This window comes from Ranitomeya variabilis, chromosome 7 (assembly GCF_051348905.1).
Source record: "Ranitomeya variabilis isolate aRanVar5 chromosome 7, aRanVar5.hap1, whole genome shotgun sequence".
Classification (NCBI taxonomy): domain Eukaryota; kingdom Metazoa; phylum Chordata; class Amphibia; order Anura; family Dendrobatidae; genus Ranitomeya; species Ranitomeya variabilis.
Genome location: NC_135238.1, coordinates 147,876,670 through 147,897,526, shown reverse-complemented (window position 1 = coordinate 147,897,526; position 20,857 = coordinate 147,876,670). Strand labels below are relative to the sequence as shown.

Below are 20,857 nucleotides of genomic sequence, written 5' to 3'. Positions count from 1 at the left end.
AGGGGGCCATGCATACCAGGATAGGGATGAGGGGGGGCCATGCATACCAGGATAGGGATGAGGGGGGCCATGCATACCAGGATAGGGATAAGGGGAGGCCATGCATACCAGGATAGGGATGAAGGGGCCATGCATACCAGGATAGGGATGAGGAGGCCATGCATACCAGGATAGGGATGAGGGTGCCATGCATACCAGGATAGGGATGAGGGTGCCATGCATACCAGGATAGGGATGAGGGGGGGCCATGCATACCAGGATAGGGATGAGGGGGGCCATGCATACCAGGAAAGGGATGAGGGTGCCATGCATACCAGGGTTGGGATAAGGATGCCATGCATACCAGGGTAGGGATGAGGGTGCCATGCATACCAGGATAGGGATAAGGGGAGGCCATGCATACCAGGATAGGGATGAGGGGGGGCCATGCATACCAGGATAGGGATGAGGGGGGGCCATGCATACCAGGATAGGGATGAGGAGGCCATGCATACCAGGATAGGGATGAGGGTGCCATGCATACCAGGATAGGGATGAGGGGGGGCCATGCATACCAGGATAGGGATGAGGGGGGGCCATGCATACCAGGATAGGGATGAGGAGGCCATGCATACCAGGATAGGGATGAGGGTGCCATGCATACCAGGATAGGGATGAGGGGGCCATGCATACCAGGATAGGGATGAGGGGGCCATGCATACCAGGATAGGGATGATGGGGCCATGCATAGCAGGATGGGGACGAGGGGACCATATATAAGGGATATTAAGTACAGATTTGACCACATCTTTTTCTAATTTCCTCCTCTAAAACCTAGGTGCGTCTTATAATCCAGTGCGTCAAATAGTCCGAAAAATACGGTACATCTCTTCCCACTAATAAAAAATAGCTCACATGGCGGCAGAAAAAAAAGTTGTATTAGGAAAAAAAGTAATCACAAAACTGAAAAAAATCGCTCGGCTGGGAATGGTTAATGGTTAAGTGTCAAATCTTTTATTTCTAAATTAGTTTGGATTTTTTTTATAACTTCTTCTAATTAGAAATATTTAAGAAAATGTTTTATTTTGGTCTCTTTTAACATCTTGAAATTACCCAGGGGGTAATAAGTACTCTTTAAGTAAAAAGGATACTTATTTGTTCCATCTCCAAATCTGGAAACAGAATTTTGTTAAACAAAGCTTGTGTCACCATTTATATATTCTTACATTTAACAATTTAGCGATGAGTGAGCGTGCTCGGATAAGGTGTTGTGTGAGCACGCTACGTCGTAATTGAGTATTTTCAGCGTGCTCGAAAAAAATGCTTGTGTCGCTACAGTTGCATGTCTCGCGGCTTTTCAACAGCATCAAAACACGTGCAGGGATTGCCTGTTTGTTAGGTAATCCCTACATGTGTTATGACTGTTGAACAGCGGCCATGGCATTTTTTTTTTCAAGCATGTTGAAAATTCTCAATTAGGACACAAGCGTGCTAGGTTGACACCTTACCCGAGCACACTCGCCCATCACTATTTCACATTCAGATTTGCTTGAAATTCTTGGTCAAGATGAGCTCTGGGGGACTAATGAGGCAAGAGCGTTAGTGTTGAAATATTTGGGGGAGGAGACAACTTGCTACAACCCTTGGAATCCCACAAATTCAAGGCCAATTTTAGACGTTACCCTATCTTACTCCTTACACATAAATTTTGGCAGGATTGTTCTAAATATTTGGAACAACCGTTGTTTGATGGAATTACAACATTTTGAAGGGTTGGGGAACTGAAAAGACAGGGTTAGAAATTTCTGTACCAAGGGGTTTAATTTGCATAATTCTGATGTCGTCAAGTATCTACAACTGAGACATGCAGTAAGAGCCCAGGAAAGCATATTTGACCTTACTATTTCATCTAATGGATTATTCAATTTTGTGGTACACGCTAAAGTGACAAAGGATCGTTATTTCCTAATTCTATAACTCGCTATTACTTACAGTTTTGGGGAATCATCTGGCCATAGTCAAAAAATTGAGAAAGACAGATGAGTAACCTCTCTTTAGTGGAATGGGATGATATTCCGGAATAGTCAGGAAAGGTCTCGATCAACACGGCCCAGAGAAGATCTCAATTGTTTATACAGGGTCTATAAAACTCCAAAAGTGTTACACAGGATGGGTTTTTGAACCCATGATTGCTACCCAAACTGTGAGGTGGAGGGGGCAGACCTAATTAATGTGTTCTGGACATGTTCTCAGCTACCCGAGCTGTGGTAAAGAGTTAGTAGACTAGTTATGGAGGTCTATAACACTCAGGTCCCTCTTAGTCCCAAGTTCTATGATGTGGGTCTCATAGGGGATGTTGGAGGCACCTCCCCAGTGCAGTTGGCTATAGCCAAATATTTTACCAAACTAGGAAGTCTATAGCCAAACATTGACTGGTAAATGTTAATACAATGTCTGAATAATACAATTTGTATAGAAAAAAAATATATATATATATTAGAAGGGGAGCAATTGCTGAATTTGGGAAACAGTGGGGTGATTGGATTAGATGCCCAACGGTAGTTTGAGAAGTTGCTGAAGGATGTGATTTTTACTTTATTAGTACTTTAATATATACTTGTTCTCCTAGCATACTCACTGTTCATTGTTCACTAGTAGGAAGGGTTGGTTTTGTTTGGGAGACTGGGATAAAGGAGAGTAAGTGTATGCTTCTCAGATATTTGTTATCATTGGTCACATATGTTTACAATCCATATGTATGCGATATACAATATTCTTCTGATCACTAATTGCTCTGATATTATTTGTCAGTGGTTTTACTAAAAGTTTATTGATTTTAAAAAAACATATTGGTCATTCATAACCAGATTTTTTGCTGCTGGTTCTGCTTAGTGGCAGTTTTTACAAAGCGTAGACATGTTTTTTCTTCATGTAAACAAATCTCTGATTTCTCTTTCTTTGTTCTGTCCTCCAGCCCACCCTGCTCAGTTCTACAGTATGAACAGACCAGTGTCTCGGCACACTCCGCCAACCATAGGAGGCTCTCTTCCATATCGGCGTCCTCCATCAATGACCTCACAGCCAACCCTTCAGAACCAGATTAATGGAGGGCCTTTTTATAGCCAAAATCCAGGTAAAAAAATGAATTGTTCTTATAGAAATACCCCTTAATTCATGTTTTCTAGGGTACCATTTTAGATGCCCAGTAGATATCAGTATTGGGTATTGCAGTAATTTTTGTGAAACCTTTTTATTGTTGTTTTTTCTTTGGATAATCTCCTTATTAGGAGGCCTGATGTGCCTCTGTGTAGTTTTGGAAGGAAGTGATGCTTCAGCGATGTTTAGTGATTGCAGCTAGGCTTCTAAGTATAGTTTTATGTATAGTGAGGAACGGTTTCATGCCCAGAACAGCACCATTTACTTGTAATTCAAAATTCTTTATAAATAGAGGAGAGATTTATGTAGGTTTTCCCAAACAATTCGTTTTATAGGGTTAGATTTTTTTGACCAGCCATAAAACATAAAAAGTGTCATCGTAAAGTTATAGGAAAATGATATTATATAGCAATTAATGGTAAAGGTAAATTCCTGTAACCCCATGGATTAGCCATTTTGAGAATTGGTAACTTCTGTGATGAAGTTCAAAAAATTAGAGCAGTCCCTGTTTTATAACAGACATGTCCTCTTTGCTTTACATACAAGCACAAGTAAGTGTCCAAAACAATCAGAGCTCTAAATAATCAATGTAAATTATTTCTAGTCTCATGGTATGATGTAAGCTAGTTGTTGTCTGTTACTAAAACAATGTATCATGAACTGACAGCTGAAGATATTGGGCCATTAAAAATCTATTACCATATGGTCTAAACTTACATTACAGAGGAGCTTTCACCCGTTTGAACATGTTAAATGGGCCACATCATGGAATAGTGGCTGCAGAGCTGAGGAAAACTTAGTTTTTATTTTTTAATTTTTCATCTTTTGTAAAGATATTACCTTGTACAGTTTAGGTTATAATTGATGCTTAAAGGCAACCTGTCAGCAGGATTGTGCTCAGTAAACTGCAGACAGTGTCAGGTTGGCGCCGTTATACTGATTACAGTCATACCTGAAGTGATGAAATCCATCTTGTGATGGTTGTGTAATTTTAGTTTGTAGTTTTCAGTTAATGATATGCTCGTGCTCCGGGGCGGCCTGTGGGGGAGGGGCTTTATTTAGAGCTCTGCTTACATATTCATCTGTATGGCTTATTACAGGTCACATTTTCATCTTTATGGCGTATGACAGGTCACATACTCATCTGTATGGCTTATGTCAGGTCACATACTCATCTGTATGGCTTATGTCAGGTCACATACTCATCTGTATGGTGTATGACAGGTCACATACTCATCTGTATGCGTATGACAGGTCACGTATACATCTGTATGGCTTATGTCAGGTCACATTTTCATCTGTATGGCTTATGACAGGTCACATACTCATCTGTATGGCTTATGACAGGTCATATACTCATCTGTATGGCGTATGTCAGGTCACATACTCATCTGTATGGCTTATGTCAGGTCACATACTCATCTGTATGGCTTATGTCAGGTCACATACTCATCTGTATGGCTTATGTCAGGTCATATACTCATCTGTATGGCTTATGTCAGGTCACATACTCATCTGTATGGCTTATGTCAGGTCACATACTCATCTGTATGGCGTATGTCAGGTCACATACTCATCTGTATGGCTTATGTCAGGTCACATACTAATCTGTATGGCTTATGTCAGGTCACATACTCATCTGTATGGCGTATGACAGGTCACATACTCATCTGTATGGCTTATGTCAGGTCACATACTCATCTGTATGGCTTATGTCAGGTCACATACTCATCTGTATGGCTTATGTCAGGTCATATACTCATCTGTATGGCTTATGTCAGGTCATATACTCATCTGTATGGCTTATGACAGGTCACATTCATCTGCATGACGTATGACAGGTCATATACTCATCTGTATGACTTATGTCAGGTCACATACTCATCTGTATGGCTTATGACAGGTCACGTATACATCTGTATGGCTTATGACAGGTCACATACTCATCTGTATGGCTTATGTCAGGTCACATACTCATCTGTATGGCGTATGACAGGTCACGTATTCATCTGTATGGTGTATGACAGGTCACATACTCATCTGTATGGTGTATGACAGGTCACATACTCATCTGTATGGCTTATGACAGGTCACATACTCATCTGTATGGCGTATGACAGGTCACGTATACATCTGTATGGGTTATGACAGGTCACGTATTCATCTGTATGGCTTATGACAGGTCACGTATTCATCTGTATGGCTTATGTCAGGTCACATACTCATCTGTATGGTGTATGACAGGTCACATACTCATCTGTATGGCTTATGTCAGGTCACATACTCATCTGTACGGCTTATGACAGGTCATATACTCATCTGTATGGCTTATGACAGGTCATATACTCATCTGTATGGCTTATGACAGGTCACATTCATCTGCATGACGTATGACAGGTCATATACTCATCTGTATGACTTATGACAGGTCACATACTCATCTGTATGGCTTATGACAGGTCATATACTCATCTGTATGGCTTATGACAGGTCACATTCATCTGTATGGCTTATGTCAGGTCACATACTCATCTGTATGGCTTATGTCAGGTCACATACTCATCTGTATGGCTTATGACAGGTCACGTATTCATCTGTATGGCTTATGACAGGTCACATACTCATCTGTATGGCTTATGTCAGGTCACATACTCATCTGTATGGCTTATGACAGGTCACGTATTCATCTGTATGGCTTATGACAGGTCACATACTCATCTGTATGGCTTATGACAGGTCATATACTCATCTGTATGGCTTATGACAGGTCATATACTCATCTGTATGGCGTATGACAGGTCACGTATTCATCTGTATGGCTTATGACAGGTCATATACTCATCTGTATGGCGTATGACAGGTCATATACTCATCTGTATGGCGTATGACAGGTCACGTATTCATCTGTATGGTGTATGACAGGTCACATACTCATCTGTATGGCGTATGACAGGTCACGTATTCATCTGTATGGTGTATGACAGGTCACATACTCATCTGTATGGTGTATGACAGGTCAAATACTCATCTGTATGGCTTATGACAGGTCACATACTCATCTGTATGGCTTATGACAGGTCATATACTCATCTGTATGGCTTATGACAGGTCATATACTCATCTGTATGGCTTATGACAGGTCACATTCATCTGCATGACGTATGACAGGTCATATACTCATCTGTATGACTTATGACAGGTCACATACTCATCTGTATGGCTTATGACAGGTCACATTCATCTGTATGGCTTATGTCAGGTCACATACTCATCTGTATGGCTTATGTCAGGTCACATACTCATCTGTATGGCTTATGACAGGTCACGTATTCATCTGTATGGCTTATGACAGGTCACATACTCATCTGTATGGCTTATGACAGGTCACGTATTCATCTGTATGGCTTATGACAGGTCACATACTCATCTGTATGGCTTATGACAGGTCATATACTCATCTGTATGGCTTATGACAGGTCATATACTCATCTGTATGGCGTATGACAGGTCACGTATTCATCTGTATGGTGTATGACAGGTCACATACTCATCTGTATGGCGTATGACAGGTCACGTATTCATCTGTATGGTGTATGACCGGTCATATACTCATCTGTATGGCTTATGACAGGTCATATACTCATCTGTATGGTGTATGACAGGTCACATACTCATCTGTATGGCTTATGACAGGTCACGTATTCATCTGTATGGTGTATGACAGGTCACATACTCATCTGTATGGCGTATGACAGGTCACGTATTCATCTGTATGGCTTATGACAGGTCACGTATTCATCTGTATGGTGTATGACAGGTCACATACTCATCTGTATGGCTTGTGACAGGTCACGTATACATCTGTATGGCTTATGACAGGAGACATATATACATCTGAATGGCTTATGCCAACCTGACAGTGTGTGTAGATTACTGTGCACGATCCTGCTGACAGGTTCCCTTTAAACCAGAAATTAGAACCAGAGATGAAAGCAAAGATTAGTCTCTGGGGGGGTGTACTTTTTTTCTTCTGCATGATATTTACCAATAATAAGCACCCCCTCAAAAAGTTTAGGACAGACCATTTTTGTGTGCGAGACCTGTAATGACACAAGCCCTGCTCTCCTCACGGTTGTGAATGCTGGCACCTACTGAGTAGAGCAGAGCTATGTCTCCTCACAAGCGTCTCTTGTAGACTTCATTTTCAGGCAGCGCTGCTGTACCCCACCCTTCCCCCACACTAACTGCCATCGTCCCATTGTGGAGCAAAGCACTGAATAAAACCAGAGAGCACAATGTGTAAAAGTTCTGACACTTTTGGATTTTTCTGCATTTTGTTACATTGACAGAAAATTACATACCAGCCATATTAATGTCAGCAGCTAACTTTAGTCACAGCCTTTTGTAATGTAGGATAGTTTGATCTTGAGTCCCCATATTATAATTTCTATGTCATTATCCAGATGTTTGAACAAGTCGCAGATTTCCTCAATATAACTGCTTTTCTAAGATGACTAAATGAGAATTCATTACTTACACGATTAAAGTCTCATTTCTGTGCTGTTACTCCTTGTGGCTGATATTCCAGAGGTGTTAGAGATGACTGCTCTTACCACCACATGAAATCTCTGCAGGTGAAGGAGTGTGCCCTTCTTATGAAGTGATTTCACATCACCGAGATTCGCCCATTATCCCCACCGATCCTGAGAACACAGGGGACCACACTGCTGTAGCGCTGTGTCCTCGTCTGCAGTCTTTCATGTGAATGGGACCGGCTGCACTTCCATCGGTGGATGCAAGCCCGGATGTGTAGTAATGGTGCTCCTTCATTCTCCGGATCTGTGGGGGTCCCATAGGTTGGACCCCTGCTAATCATAAAATAATGCGGATATGCGATCACTGTGTAAGGTCCAACCACTCATATGAGTGTTAAGAATGTGAGCTATCAGTAAAAGCTACAGGATTCTCATTTCTAGGTTTTTAAACAACTGAAGTTTGTTATTGATTTGATAATGGAGGCTGCGCTTTTTGATTGAAAGAAAATGTATTTCAGAATTTAGTTTGTGCATTCGGGGTGATCAAGGTAGGAGAATTTGAAAATAAAACCATGTGAAAAAAAATGTTTCCAGCATTTTTTGCAAATGTTGTTGTTTAGCATGTTGTTTTAGCATGCATTTCAAAGAGGCCATTCTACATGCTGATTCGACTTTCTGATGCAAACACACATCTAATCTGTCATTTAACATGTACACAGACCCCTATTTTATAGTCCTTTATTGTAGAGCACAGAAAAACGTTAGGATGGATTAGAGGAACCTCGTAGATAACTACAGCAGGCAGTTTTACGGTTTTAATTAAAAAATAATAATAATGTTGAGTAATTGAGCTCAGATATGGTGTTATCCAAGCACGCTTGTGTCCTAATAAAGTATTTTCGGCATGCTCAAAAAAAATGCTCGAGTTCCTGCGACTGAACGTCTCACTGCTGTTAGACAGCTGGAACACATACAGGGATTTCCTGTTTGTTAGACAATCCCTGCATGTGTTATGGCTGTCGATCAGCTGTGAGACATGCAGCCGCGGCCAGCACTCCACAAATATGCGATTAGGACATGAGCGTGCTCGGATAACACCTTATCAGAGCATGCTCGCTCATCACTAAAAAGAAAAATCAAAGTTGCTAAACTTTTTGAAGTTCACAGTTTCTTTTATAAATGTATTTTATGAGACTTGTGTCCTATGTGTACTGGTTGGAAACATTTCACATGTCAGATTGTAAAGCTTGTCTTGCTGAAGATGTCACTTATAGACAAGATGATAAATCATAAGGTAAGGTATTACTCAATAGTATCATTAAAATATTATTTTATGTAAACTGATCATTAAATCCCCTTGATTAATTCCTACTTAAAGTGAATTTGTCACTAGATTTCTTGCTATGCAATCTGAGAACATCCTAATGTAAGAGCAGAGACCCTGATTACAATGATGTGTCACGTACTGGGCTGTGTTTTGCTGTTTCAATACAATCAATGTTTTATCAACAGGAGATTAAGTTTACAGGACAACTGGCCTTGTGCCTCCTAGTCCAACATCGCGCAGCAATGATTAGCAGTTCTGTCACTATACAATATACACAGAAAGCTGTGGTATGGGCGAGGTTATACACAGCGCAACAACTGAGCTCTGCTAGATCTACAGCAGAGAAAACTGTGACTCCATCATAACTGCTGCACCCAGGAAACTAAATATCACATCCCTGGAATCAGCGTCTGTATCCCTTCCTCATGCTGCTGTCAGATTACATAGCAGACATCTGCTGAAAGATTCCTTTTAAGTGGAAGCATGAAGACAGGGCAGTTAAAAGGACTAGACACTGTTTTTTCCTTATGCAGCTCTCGGACCCATTTTTTTTTTGTCTCCTTTATTCTCACAGTTGCTTGACAAGTGAAAAAATTATGAAAAGTCATACATTGATGTGGATCTTTACAGGCACCCAAGTGTTTTGTACTTTTTTGTGAAACTTTTCCTGGAGTAGGAAATGTTCTAAAATAGATAGCCATTGCATACGCCTCAAAGCACCCGCCATGCCAGCGCCGCCTGACCGCTGCAAGCAATCACTGGCCTCAGTGGTCATGTGCTGTACATGCAGATGGCAAACCAATGCTGTTTATGTATTCTGTGACATTCCCTACTCTAGGAGAGATTTGGCAAAATCACAGAAACGCCCTGCAATGCAAATACTGAACTAGTCTGTCACTGTCCTGAATTAACCAGCTAAGGTGTCCGGTAGCTGTCCGTCTGTGACATTGGTGAACCACGCATGACTGAACTGAAAAATAATAATAACGTTGCAATTGTGCCCCATCTTGCCGAGATGTCATATACTGCTGTCTTATTCTCCTCACTGATCCTGTTTTTCTGTCTGACAGCTTGTATCATGATCTCTCTTCATTTACATCTCCCTCATTTGGCAGATGCCTTGTGTTCTCTTTGACAGTGCCATGTGTTTTAATTTATAACATAGGTGTATTTTTATTTTTTTATTAATAAAATCCTAAGTAAAGTTAAATATTACTGTAAAACGTGCTCTTATTCTTCTGCATTGGGGATACAGTGCTTTATGGCTTTCCTATAAGTGTTGGCATTAGGTTTTTATTTGTGCCAATCACAAGGGAAGTCGTCTGCTCCAATTATTTCCCAACAAGGCATGCTATCAGATTTATGAATGCTATGATTTTTTTTTCACTCACCTTGCCTGTTCTGCATGTGTACTGGGATATGCATGTATGAATATGTGTGAAGTATATACAATATGCACACAAATTCAATTCACCTGCCCCTCTGAATAAAGTTTAAAATCAATATTTGTCAGTCCTTTCATCTTTAGATGCCAGAAATGGGAAGGTTGTTACCATTTCTAGATGTCTTAAGTAACCCTTTAATCCTTCTGTTGAACCCATTCCTGTATCCGGTGTATGATACATTGGTTCTTCTCTGGGGGGCTACTTTGGCTGTATATAGTGGTGGCATTAATTAGTGTGAACTTTTCTAGCAAGTTTTTAACTGCTGGGAAGTTACTTGGAGGCCTGAACCTAGTGTCAATATTGCTGACCTTGCTTCTGATTTTTGTAAAGACATCGTCTAGTTGCTTTGTAGATGCAAATGTCAAACTATCCAGTTTGGAAGGGCCAAGAGCCTATTTTTGCCTTTAGTGTCCCTCCAAAAATCCTAGAATTCACCGTTACTGCTTGCACAAAAAAACCCCAACTAAATACTTTAGATGAAGTGTTTTTTTTATATCCTTTGTTTAAAAGGATCCTGTCACATAATTCATGCTGCCGAAACAACGGCATCATAAATCCAAGACCAACTCATGTCTGCATTACAAAATCAATGTGTTACTCTTAATTGCTGTTGTGTTTTTGAGTAAAACATGTCCATAGGGAGAGATGTAGCAGTATAACTGAACAGGCGGAGAAACCTATTCCTTATGTGTGTATATTGAGAGACCCGTTACTCGAGCCGAGCATTGGGATAAGTAGGCAGGGACTACCTCTGTGACTAGTCACCGGGTTCGAGTAGCATGAATCATGTGACGTTTCCCTTTAAATGGTTAAGTATAATATTGGTATTAACCAAAATGTACTGTCTTCACTCCATAGAGATGAGGATAGCCAGTAGACTATAATGCATGTCTTTCTCCTGCCTTAGTACTCGGTAGTAGAGCCGTCAGTCATTAACGTTGCTATATGCTTATTGTTTTTGGTCATATTCAGGCCACAATTTCTTGGCCCAGTACAATAATTGGGTCATGCATGAGAAAAAAATGATAATTCTGAGAAGTGCTTTATATCATACAAGATTATCCATCCAGTTGGAATATCTCCTTGCAATAACCCAATCCTTCCCTTTTCTCAGACTGCCAAACTTTTCCCCTTGTATTTGACTACATTATTTTTTTTAGTCTCCCATACCCATTTAGATTATTGCTGGTGGATACCATCACTTAGTAGGACTCCATTGTGTATAGTGGTATCTGACCCTCCAGTTTCCTCACTAAATCTGCTTGACTGAAGCACCACTTTACCACTCTGTCAATGTCATCACTGTGCCATGTGAAAATTTTCCTTGAAAACTACAGTCTTTAGTAGTGCTTTGATCGAAAACCCTGCATGCCGACTGTACCACTATTCCTTTACCACTCCCATGCCCATCCTTCTCTCTTTCTGTCCGGTTTTCATTCCAATTTTTATTTTTCAGTAAGACAAAATAGAAATGGGTTATACTAAATGATTATACTATACAAATGGTTCAGAGAATTTTGTTTCTTGAGCCTATGCCATTATATTGGAGTGGCAGATAGACACTTGCTTTCCATGAGGACCTGTCACTTGGTCCAAAAAAATTGAGTTCAATCCTTTTACAAAATCCCTGTGCTCTACCGATTCTCCTGCTTTTTTCCATTTTGCTCTGTGTTGCTTCATTGCAGAGATAATCACATTTTTTGCTTTTGGAACGGAATATGTGAAATCTCTGTCTGTAGTTCAACTTGGCATTTTTTGTTTTCTGGGGGTGTGCGCTTTCACTTCTGCCTGCCAATCACAGCTTGGGAGCATCTGCTTGGTCAGCTGCCGAACTGTGATTGGCAGCATCTGGCAGTGAGGAGTCAAAGCGCACACCCACATAGAATACTCTGAAGTTGATTTACAAGCTGAGATTTCCCATCCTGTGCTCTAGAACAATCAAATGTGAATATCTGTGTAATGGAATGATGCAGCACAAAATGGCAAACAAGAGGCAGGATTGGGAGAGCACAGGGATTTTTCCAAGGCATGAAGCTCAGATTTTTTGAGCAAATAATATTCCTCTTTTTGAGTTACCGAATAATGTCTAAGATGTAGTGCAACACTCTTCTGCCATAATTTTATTCTAAGGACTTGAAAGTGTAAGGTAATCTCTTACACAGGATTTTCTTGCTATTATTGCTTTATTCTATATTTAATTGTTCATTTCATAAAATCCCCGGGTTTTAGGAAATGCTAAACATTGGAGTCCACAGGCCTTATGTCTATACGAACATGTTCAGTATCATTGTGGCTGATGTTCCTATGGACTTTGCTACTAAATGTTACTATGGGCTTGATTCACTGATGTGCTGTATAGAGCCCGAGGTTGCCAATAACATTTAGAAGCAATGCAGCCATCAAGTTGCTCTAAAGGTCTTCGTAACTGACTTTGTGTGACTTAGACGTCATACACCTCCATGTACTTCTTGTCAGTGAATCAATCTCACATTGATTTGTAGATCTGTACACTTTTTAACAATTCCCTTTCTTGTTTTCCTTCATTTTAGGGTATCCATCCACTACATTCTACATTTTCTGTCTGGCTTCTAAGTCTTGCTCTACCTTTGTTAACCCCTCTTTAGATCTCTGAATTCTCTAATATTACTCTAACTTTCTGGCTCACAGATAGACCACCTGTTCTTTTCTGTGGAATGCTTGTCAGACTGGTAAACAAAAGGGACATGAAGCAGCCAGCAATTGCAAGAAATGTGAGGGTGAAAAAAGTGCTAGGTCAGTACGATTTATTGACCAGTCATCTGAAATACTAGTGTGATCTAAAATAAGTGATAAAGCTTTTTAAGTTTCATGTCACTGATTTCATTGCTGGTGATATCCTAACCCTAAAATAAAATACTGACCAAATGCTTACACAGTAAGTCGGGCACATGATACAGTGTATGTGTGACTGTATCACTACACAAGCTGAACCAAGCCAGAAGAGACTGCTGCCTCTGAATGTGAAAATTGCAGATATATGCAAGAGCCTTCAGTTCACGACATTCCCAAATCTGCTGACGTCAGCCCTGGTGATTTGTTATATTTCCTTTAGTCAAGGTTCAAAATGTATACTGTAAAAAAGTAGGGTAGCTGAAGCCAAATAAGAAAGATGAAGTTTGGCTCTATATAGTAGGCTGACATTTAGAGACTATAATGATGCATACAAGACCTAAAAAGTCAGCTAAATATTCGGTATACTAAGGAACACATGGCACGAGTTATCAAAGCTTTCATGCCCGAACTAAGAGGTAAAAACTCTGAAAAGTTGCAAAATTTAGGCGCATCTCAGAATTGTGCCTACATTTTGGGACTTTTGGCGTTTTCACGCCCGTTTCTCCCAGCTCTACCAAAATGGGTGGAACTAGAGCAAGATTTGGGCGTGACACCACTTCTAATTCATGATGAGCTATGGGGCTCCATCCATGACTAGAGTGAGATTTCTGGCGTAGCACACAGAGGTGCACGCCACTCGTCAGACGCTCCAGATTCATGAACAGGCATGTACCCCCTCATGAGCCAGATGCGGCTGACCCGAGCACGCCCCCTCATTAAGACCAGCTCTTAATGAATCTGGCCCATTTTGTGGAAAATGTGGATCCATGTGTTGTACTTTTAGCATTGTTCTGAAACCCTATGACATGCAGGGACCCTAAACCCTGCTGTTGTTGAAGAACCTCTCCAGCAGGTTTTTTTTCACTGCTGGAGTGACGCTTTGAATGTGCGTATTCACCGTTTTTCGGCACCACTGGTCCCGCGACACCATCTTGTGAACACAGCTTCTGACGGGACGGAAGTCGGCAACTACGTCACAAGCTTTCATTGTAAGTCTATGAGAGGCAGAGCAAAGCTGTCATAGAGATGTATTGAAAAGTGATCTCCGTGCAGCTACATGAAGCACTGGAGCTGCCTGGCAGGTCACTTCTCATCACTGGAAAAGGATGACCGCAGTGGCAGGGGAGTATGAGACAGTGAGGAGGGAATTACAGTTAAAGCACCACTCCAGCTGTGCAATAAAAAACAAAAATGCTGGAGTGGTGCTCTAAGACTGTATGAATACCATGTAGATTGCCTTTATGGGAACCACAAATGCTAATTTGGATAAGTGATAACTAATGAACATTTGGACTAGTTTGCTATTCACGTGATGAAAAGGTCTGTTTTCTGTTATAGTTCGAAGATTTCATATACTCAGTTGTAATATTTTGTATGCGTTTCAAATGTATGCAATAAAGTGGATGTCTAATGAGCACAGTGCCTTTTTGAATAAAAGCCAGTGCTGCTGATGACACAGGTCAGGCTTCATTAAACTTTGACTTGGCAGTCATATAAATGAATGGTCAGCCATGTAATGTGTGTCTTAACTTGCTACCATCCAATTAACATACCCTCTGTACACTCATAGGAATGTTGCATTTAAGGAGGACCTTTCACTAGTTTTAATATGGTAAACTGGCCACATCATGGAATAATGGCTGCAGAGCTGAATAAAACGTTTATTTTTTTATTTTACCTCTCCATAGAGGAGATATTAGCTTATACAATGTAGATTATAATTTATGATAAACCCAATTGGGCGTTGCCAGAGATTCTTGCAGAACTTGACTCCCTTCCCCTACACTGACTGTTGTAACTTGGAAGGTAAAAGTGTAATCGGACTCTTCTGTATTCCCCATACCCCCACACCGACTGCCATGAAATGAAAGATACAAGAGGTGTTTAGAATGACACTCAGGAGGTGAAGAGATCAGGGCTGTCTGTCATTACATCTCACAGTAGAAAGCATGTTTTTCTGACCTTCTGTGGACTTGTTTTTTTTCCCCTCTGCATGACGTCTCCTGCTTATGATTGGGCAACACCATGCTGGGGAAAACGTACACACCCCCAGAGAAGAATCTTTGGGAATGCAATGTTGGGTTTATCATAACTTTAGATATTAAGTTTACAAGTGAGTACCTTTGCATTTTAGGGGATATATTTTAAAAATAATTAAAAAACTACATTAGATTCAGCTCTACAGTCATTATTCAGTTATGTGGCCTGTTTAACATGCTCAATCTGGTGAGGCCATACAGTATACATGTAGACATTCTACATTACCTTCATGTAACAGTAAATTGTTATGAAACTGTGCCAACAAATTGATGCCCATTCTAGTGTCAGTACAGCTTATCGCGAGCCACAGTGGTACTACACAAGTATTAATACTACAGTGCCACAATGTGCCCACTCAGCATTGTGAAGATTGTCTTTGCATTAGTACCCATGTGGTGTGCTGCTTCCACATTAATATCCATACAGAAGTTCTGTGCATGATAGTACCCATATCATTTATATATGCATATTAGGTCATCTAAATAAAGCAAATCGCCCCTCTCCCAACACCACCATCTGCCCAACAAATAGATTCTGCTCTTTGATAAAATAATCAGCTCATGTGTGTTAATGTATTTCATTGCCTTTTTGTAAATCCTTCTTTTTTTCTCTAGTCTCCCATCTCATTTCTTACTGCAGGCACACATTTTCAATCTCCCCTCCGTTTCATGCATCAGATGCATCAGTGGAAACCCAAATTTCACCTTCTTTGTACTGTATGCAGAAACCCTGCTGGGAGAGAGTGCAGATGACCTGATTTAAAGGGATTAACTGGATGTTACTAGTTATCACTTATCCACAGGATAGGTGGTATTTTTTTTTTTTTTTTTTAGATCGATGGGGGTCCGACTACTAGGATCGCCACAACCAATCACCAGTTTTATTCCAGTAAAGGCATAGCAGGCTGTGTTGAGTGTCTGCCTCCAGTAGGAGCATATGCTTGAAAATGATGCACGGTAGAGCGCACGTTCGCTTTCCCGCCATAATTATAGTCTATGACCCAGTCGGCGCATCCGTCCGACTCCTGTTTTGCAGAACATTGAGAACATAAGCCCCGAGGGATGAAAGTATCGCAGCGGTGCACATGCTGGACTGCTACTCCACTCATTCCCTGTGTGTCTGGCAAAATATCCAGATGCAGTGCTCTGGCGGTCCCATAAATGAATGCAGTGGTGGTCTGGCATGTGCACTGATAGAGAAGTGCCCCATTCTGGAGGATATATAGCTTATCTCAACCAGACAACCCTTTTCGGGAGGATTGCCGTTTTTTGTTAAAAATTTGGGTTAATGCTGGTAATTTTAAAGCGCAAGATAAGCATTACCTTCTTGCTGTATACTTCAATTAGTTTGTCATTTACAGTAAAAACTGAAATGGTGGGATAGCACCTAACGTCTTGAAGGCAGAATCTGGTGCTCGCTTTCAGGTGGAAAAAACTGTCCTCATAAACCATCTACAATATAGTCCAGAAAGTAAAGGAAAAAGCAGCACTCCATATAATTGCGAATGAAGCATATCGAAGTTCACAGGATGCGCCGCTCGGCTGTATCTCAGTCTCTTATTAAATGATTACAAGGCTGCGTTACACCCGAAGCAAAAATACTGAATTGCAGCCGAAACGTCAGATCCTGAAAAATTCAATGAAACATTTAATTTGCAATTATTTGAAGAGTTGCTTTCTAATTCAATTTATAGTCTGTTTACAGGACTGCAGCGCTGATGTCCTGTTTACAATGTGTTACCACTGCAGCCAGTCATCATCGGAGAGCGCCTTCAGACCGCTGAGCTCAATGACTGCCTGCAGCGATCATGTGTTCTACACAGGACATCATTGCTGCAGCCATTTCAATAAGAAATTTCAGGGAGCAGCATAAAGTTAGTACTGGAGCAGGAGGGAAACGGGTAAGTATCACTTATGTTGTTATTTTTAAGCATTGGCATGCTATTAACACTGACTGCCTCTTTAAAGCTCTGTTCACATGTGCAAATCCTTGACAAGTCAGAAATCGGCTTGTGTCCGTCATGAGGTCTGGCACTTTACCTGACACTAAACACAGCATGGATTCACTATTTTGTCTGGGATTTTCCTCAGATATGGAACTCATGCTTCCATAGAAATATGAGCAGAGTTTAGATAGCGATGTACTGTAGTTGTTTCACTTGTATTCTTTTTTTTTTTTTTTTTTTTTATTTATTAAAAAATAAGATAATTTGATTGATGTGGGGTGCACCGTTACCAGGAAAGACCCCTTTATATTTTAGGTGCTGCATATGACATTACTGCTGGACCAACTTCCTTAATCCACTGTCCAAGTCCCATGCACCTTTGATAAATTCTGATCTCGCTCAATAGGGCTTCCCACTAGGCCCCAAAACATTAACATATCAAAGAATCTCAAGGCATACACTCCCTGACAGAAGTTGTCGCTTATCCATGTTATGTAAATTAAAGCTTATAACCTGACATTAAATTCATCCATTGGTTGTATGAATTATTCTTTTGAAAGGTGAAACCCTCCGAAATGTGGATTAGGTTAAGAAAATTAATTGGCATCAATGCAGAAATATTAATCAGTTAATGGACACAGAATGGTCAGATTCTGGCAAGACAAAAGTTTTGTCGCCCACAGAAAGTAATGTGATATTCAAACAAATAATTAACTTAAAATACAAATATATGTTGCATAACATTGGTGAATGAAGTTGTGGTGCTATTAGAGTCATATTTAATATTTTGTGTGACTTCCATGAGCTTCAAGGACTGCATCCATGCGGTTCAACAATGATTCATACAATTTATTAATGAAGTAATCAGGAATAGCAAAGAATGCAGTCTTACGTGCCTCCCAGAGTTCATCTAGATTCTTTGGTTTTGTCTTCCAAGCTTCCTCTTTCATCCTACCCCAAACATGCTCTATGATGTTCATGTCAGGTGACTGGGTTGGCCAGTCCTTGAGCACCTTGATCTTTTTTGCCTGGAGGAACTTTGTTGTAGAGATGGATGTATGAGATGGAGCACCATCCTGCTGAAGAATTTGACCCCTTTTATGAGTTGGAATATAAGAGGTAGCTAATACTTCTTGATATTTTAGGCTACTGATATTGCCTTCCACCTTGCAAATGTTTCGCACACCCCCATACTGAATGTAACCCCAGACCATGATCTTTCCACCACCAAATGTAACTGTTTTCTGGGTGTATTGTGGATCCATACGGGCCCCAGTAGGTCTCCTGCAGTATTTGTGGCGGCTGTGGTGTAATTCTACTGAAGATTCATCAGAGAAATCCACCTTCTGCCACTTTCCAGCATCCATCTTCCAGCAGGTTGTGGGGCTTTGCAAATGCCACACGGTTTTTATTTGCCTTTTGTTTAGTGCTGGCGTCTGGGCACTGATTCGACCATGGAGGCCATTTTGAGACCGAATCCTACAAACTGTTCTAGTTGACACTGGGACTTGAGGTGACCAGGCCTTTTGGAGCTCTGCTGCAGTGGAAGAGGGGTTTGCTTTGGATTTTCTAACCAACAAACGTTCCTCCTGAGCAGTTGTCTTGCGGGGTCTGCCGGACCTGGGCTTGTCAAACACATCTCCAGTCTCTTCAAATCTTTTTTTTTAATTCTTTGTACTTGATGTTGAGACACATTAAAGGTGCCAGCCACCTCTGCAGTGGATCTGGTCTTCAGCCTCTTGATGATTCAGGCTTTGGTCATAGGGTGGATTTTAGGTATGTTGTCAGAGCTCAAGTTGCAGTTCAAGTGATGGTCTGGGGTGCTGGGTTTCTTTTTATACACACACACTATTTAACCGATCATTTACTGAGCACAGGTGAGGATGTAAACTAGGATTGGGTGCATTATATGACCAGGCGACAAAACTTTTGTCTTGCCAAAATCTGACCATTCTGTGTCCATGAATATTTCTGCATTGATGCCAATTTATTTTCTTAACCTAAACCACATTTTGGAGCATTTCAGCTTTCAAAAGAATAATTTATACAACCAATGGATGAATTTAACGTCAGGTTGTAAGCTTTTATTTACATAACATGGATAAGCGACATAACTTCTGTCAGGGAGTGTAGTTGTATTTTGAGGCTTGAAAAAAAGCCAGCTGTGGCTGCAACCTTGACTTCCTATTATTATTATTATTATTCTGGAATAAAGATGTAACTTTCTAAGGATTATCCTCTGGTGCCTCGACATTCATGGATATTCTGCTGAACAAACTTCGGCTCACCACTTTACTAAACATAATACTTTGTTGCTGCCCACTCCCCAGCTATCTCCAGTAGACTGACAGTGTCTACCTTCAGAAACCATCTTAGTGTTCACATTGTAGAATTAATTAAAATTGAGGGTACTTGTAATACATAGCACTGCCCAGCTTGTGTTGGCTCATTGTGTGGACATTTAGGGTCTGATTCAACAAACCCTTTACTCCAGAATGCTGGCATAAAAAACTTTGAAAAGTGCAAAATGTTAGCGCAACACAAGGCTGCACTAAAATTTTGCTACATTTCACTCCATTTTCTACTAGCTAAAACAAAGAGGGTGGAATAGGTGTGTGGCAAACCTCGCTCGTCCAATTCATGGTGAGTGGTGGCGTTCCTTACACCACTAATCTTACTCCAGTTCCTGACTAGAGTAAGATTTCTTGTGAGGCACTCAGAGGCGCATGACACTTGTCAGACGCTCTTAATCCTCTAAGGCTACTTTCACACTAGCGTCGGGCACTGCACGTCGAAATGCGTCGTTGTGGATAAACGCATCCTGCAAAGTTGCCCGCATGGTGCGTTTTTTTCTCCATAGATTTTTATTAGCGACGCAGTGCCACACGTCGCAACCGTCGTGCGACGGTTGCACCGTGTTTTGGCGCACAGCCACCACAAAAAAAGTTACATGTAACTTTTTTTGTGTGTAGGGACCGCCATTTTCGACTGCGCATGCGCGGCCGAAACTCCGCCCCCTCCTTCCCGGACCTTGCAATGGGGCAGCGGAAGCGTCGTAAGACTGCTTCTGCTGCCCACGTCGGGCATTTTTTGCACAGTATGCGTCGGTACGTCGGGCCGACGCAGCACGATGGCCCCATACCGACGCTAGTGTGAAAGAAGCCTTAGATGCATATGCCTCATAATGGATCAGGATAGGAGCTTCCTACTCTGGCATGCCACGTCATCAAGACCGGTGTGAAAAACGTGTGTCTTGATGAATCAGGGTCTATATCTTTTTCCTAGGCAATATGCAGAAATCTGGTAAAGGTAACTCGTCAACCATAAGCATTGTAGGGGGGCACTATTAGATGTGTCTGACCACATACTTGTAGAATTTTTCCACCAGCAGAACACTGAATGCTGCTCTTGTGTGCTGATCGGACTATTGTAGCATGTCCTAAGCATGTAGCCATTAGGCTGGGTTACACGGCATTACTTGTTGCATGACCAAGGTTCGTGAGCTGTCACTGCTACATTGCAGCACAATGCAGTTTAATGGGGTTGCATTGGAACCCTG

The 20,857-nt window shown here is 41.1% G+C and overlaps 1 protein-coding gene across 21 annotated transcripts in view; it reads left to right on the top strand.

Annotated features, from left to right (window-relative positions):
* ABI2 (abl interactor 2) overlaps positions 1-20,857 on the top strand; it is a 142,728-nt gene that overhangs the window by 94,459 nt on the left and 27,412 nt on the right. For 11 of the 21 annotated variants that reach the window (XM_077271995.1, XM_077271993.1, XM_077271992.1 and 8 more), the window contains 2 exons: positions 2,954-3,112; positions 13,110-13,214. In XM_077271995.1, coding sequence (XP_077128110.1) covers positions 2,954-3,112; positions 13,110-13,214 — 264 coding nt within the window. The remainder of the gene's footprint in view (positions 1-2,953; positions 3,113-13,109; positions 13,215-20,857) is intronic. The other 10 variants (XM_077272000.1, XM_077271997.1, XM_077271996.1 and 7 more) reach the window with 1 other exon arrangement.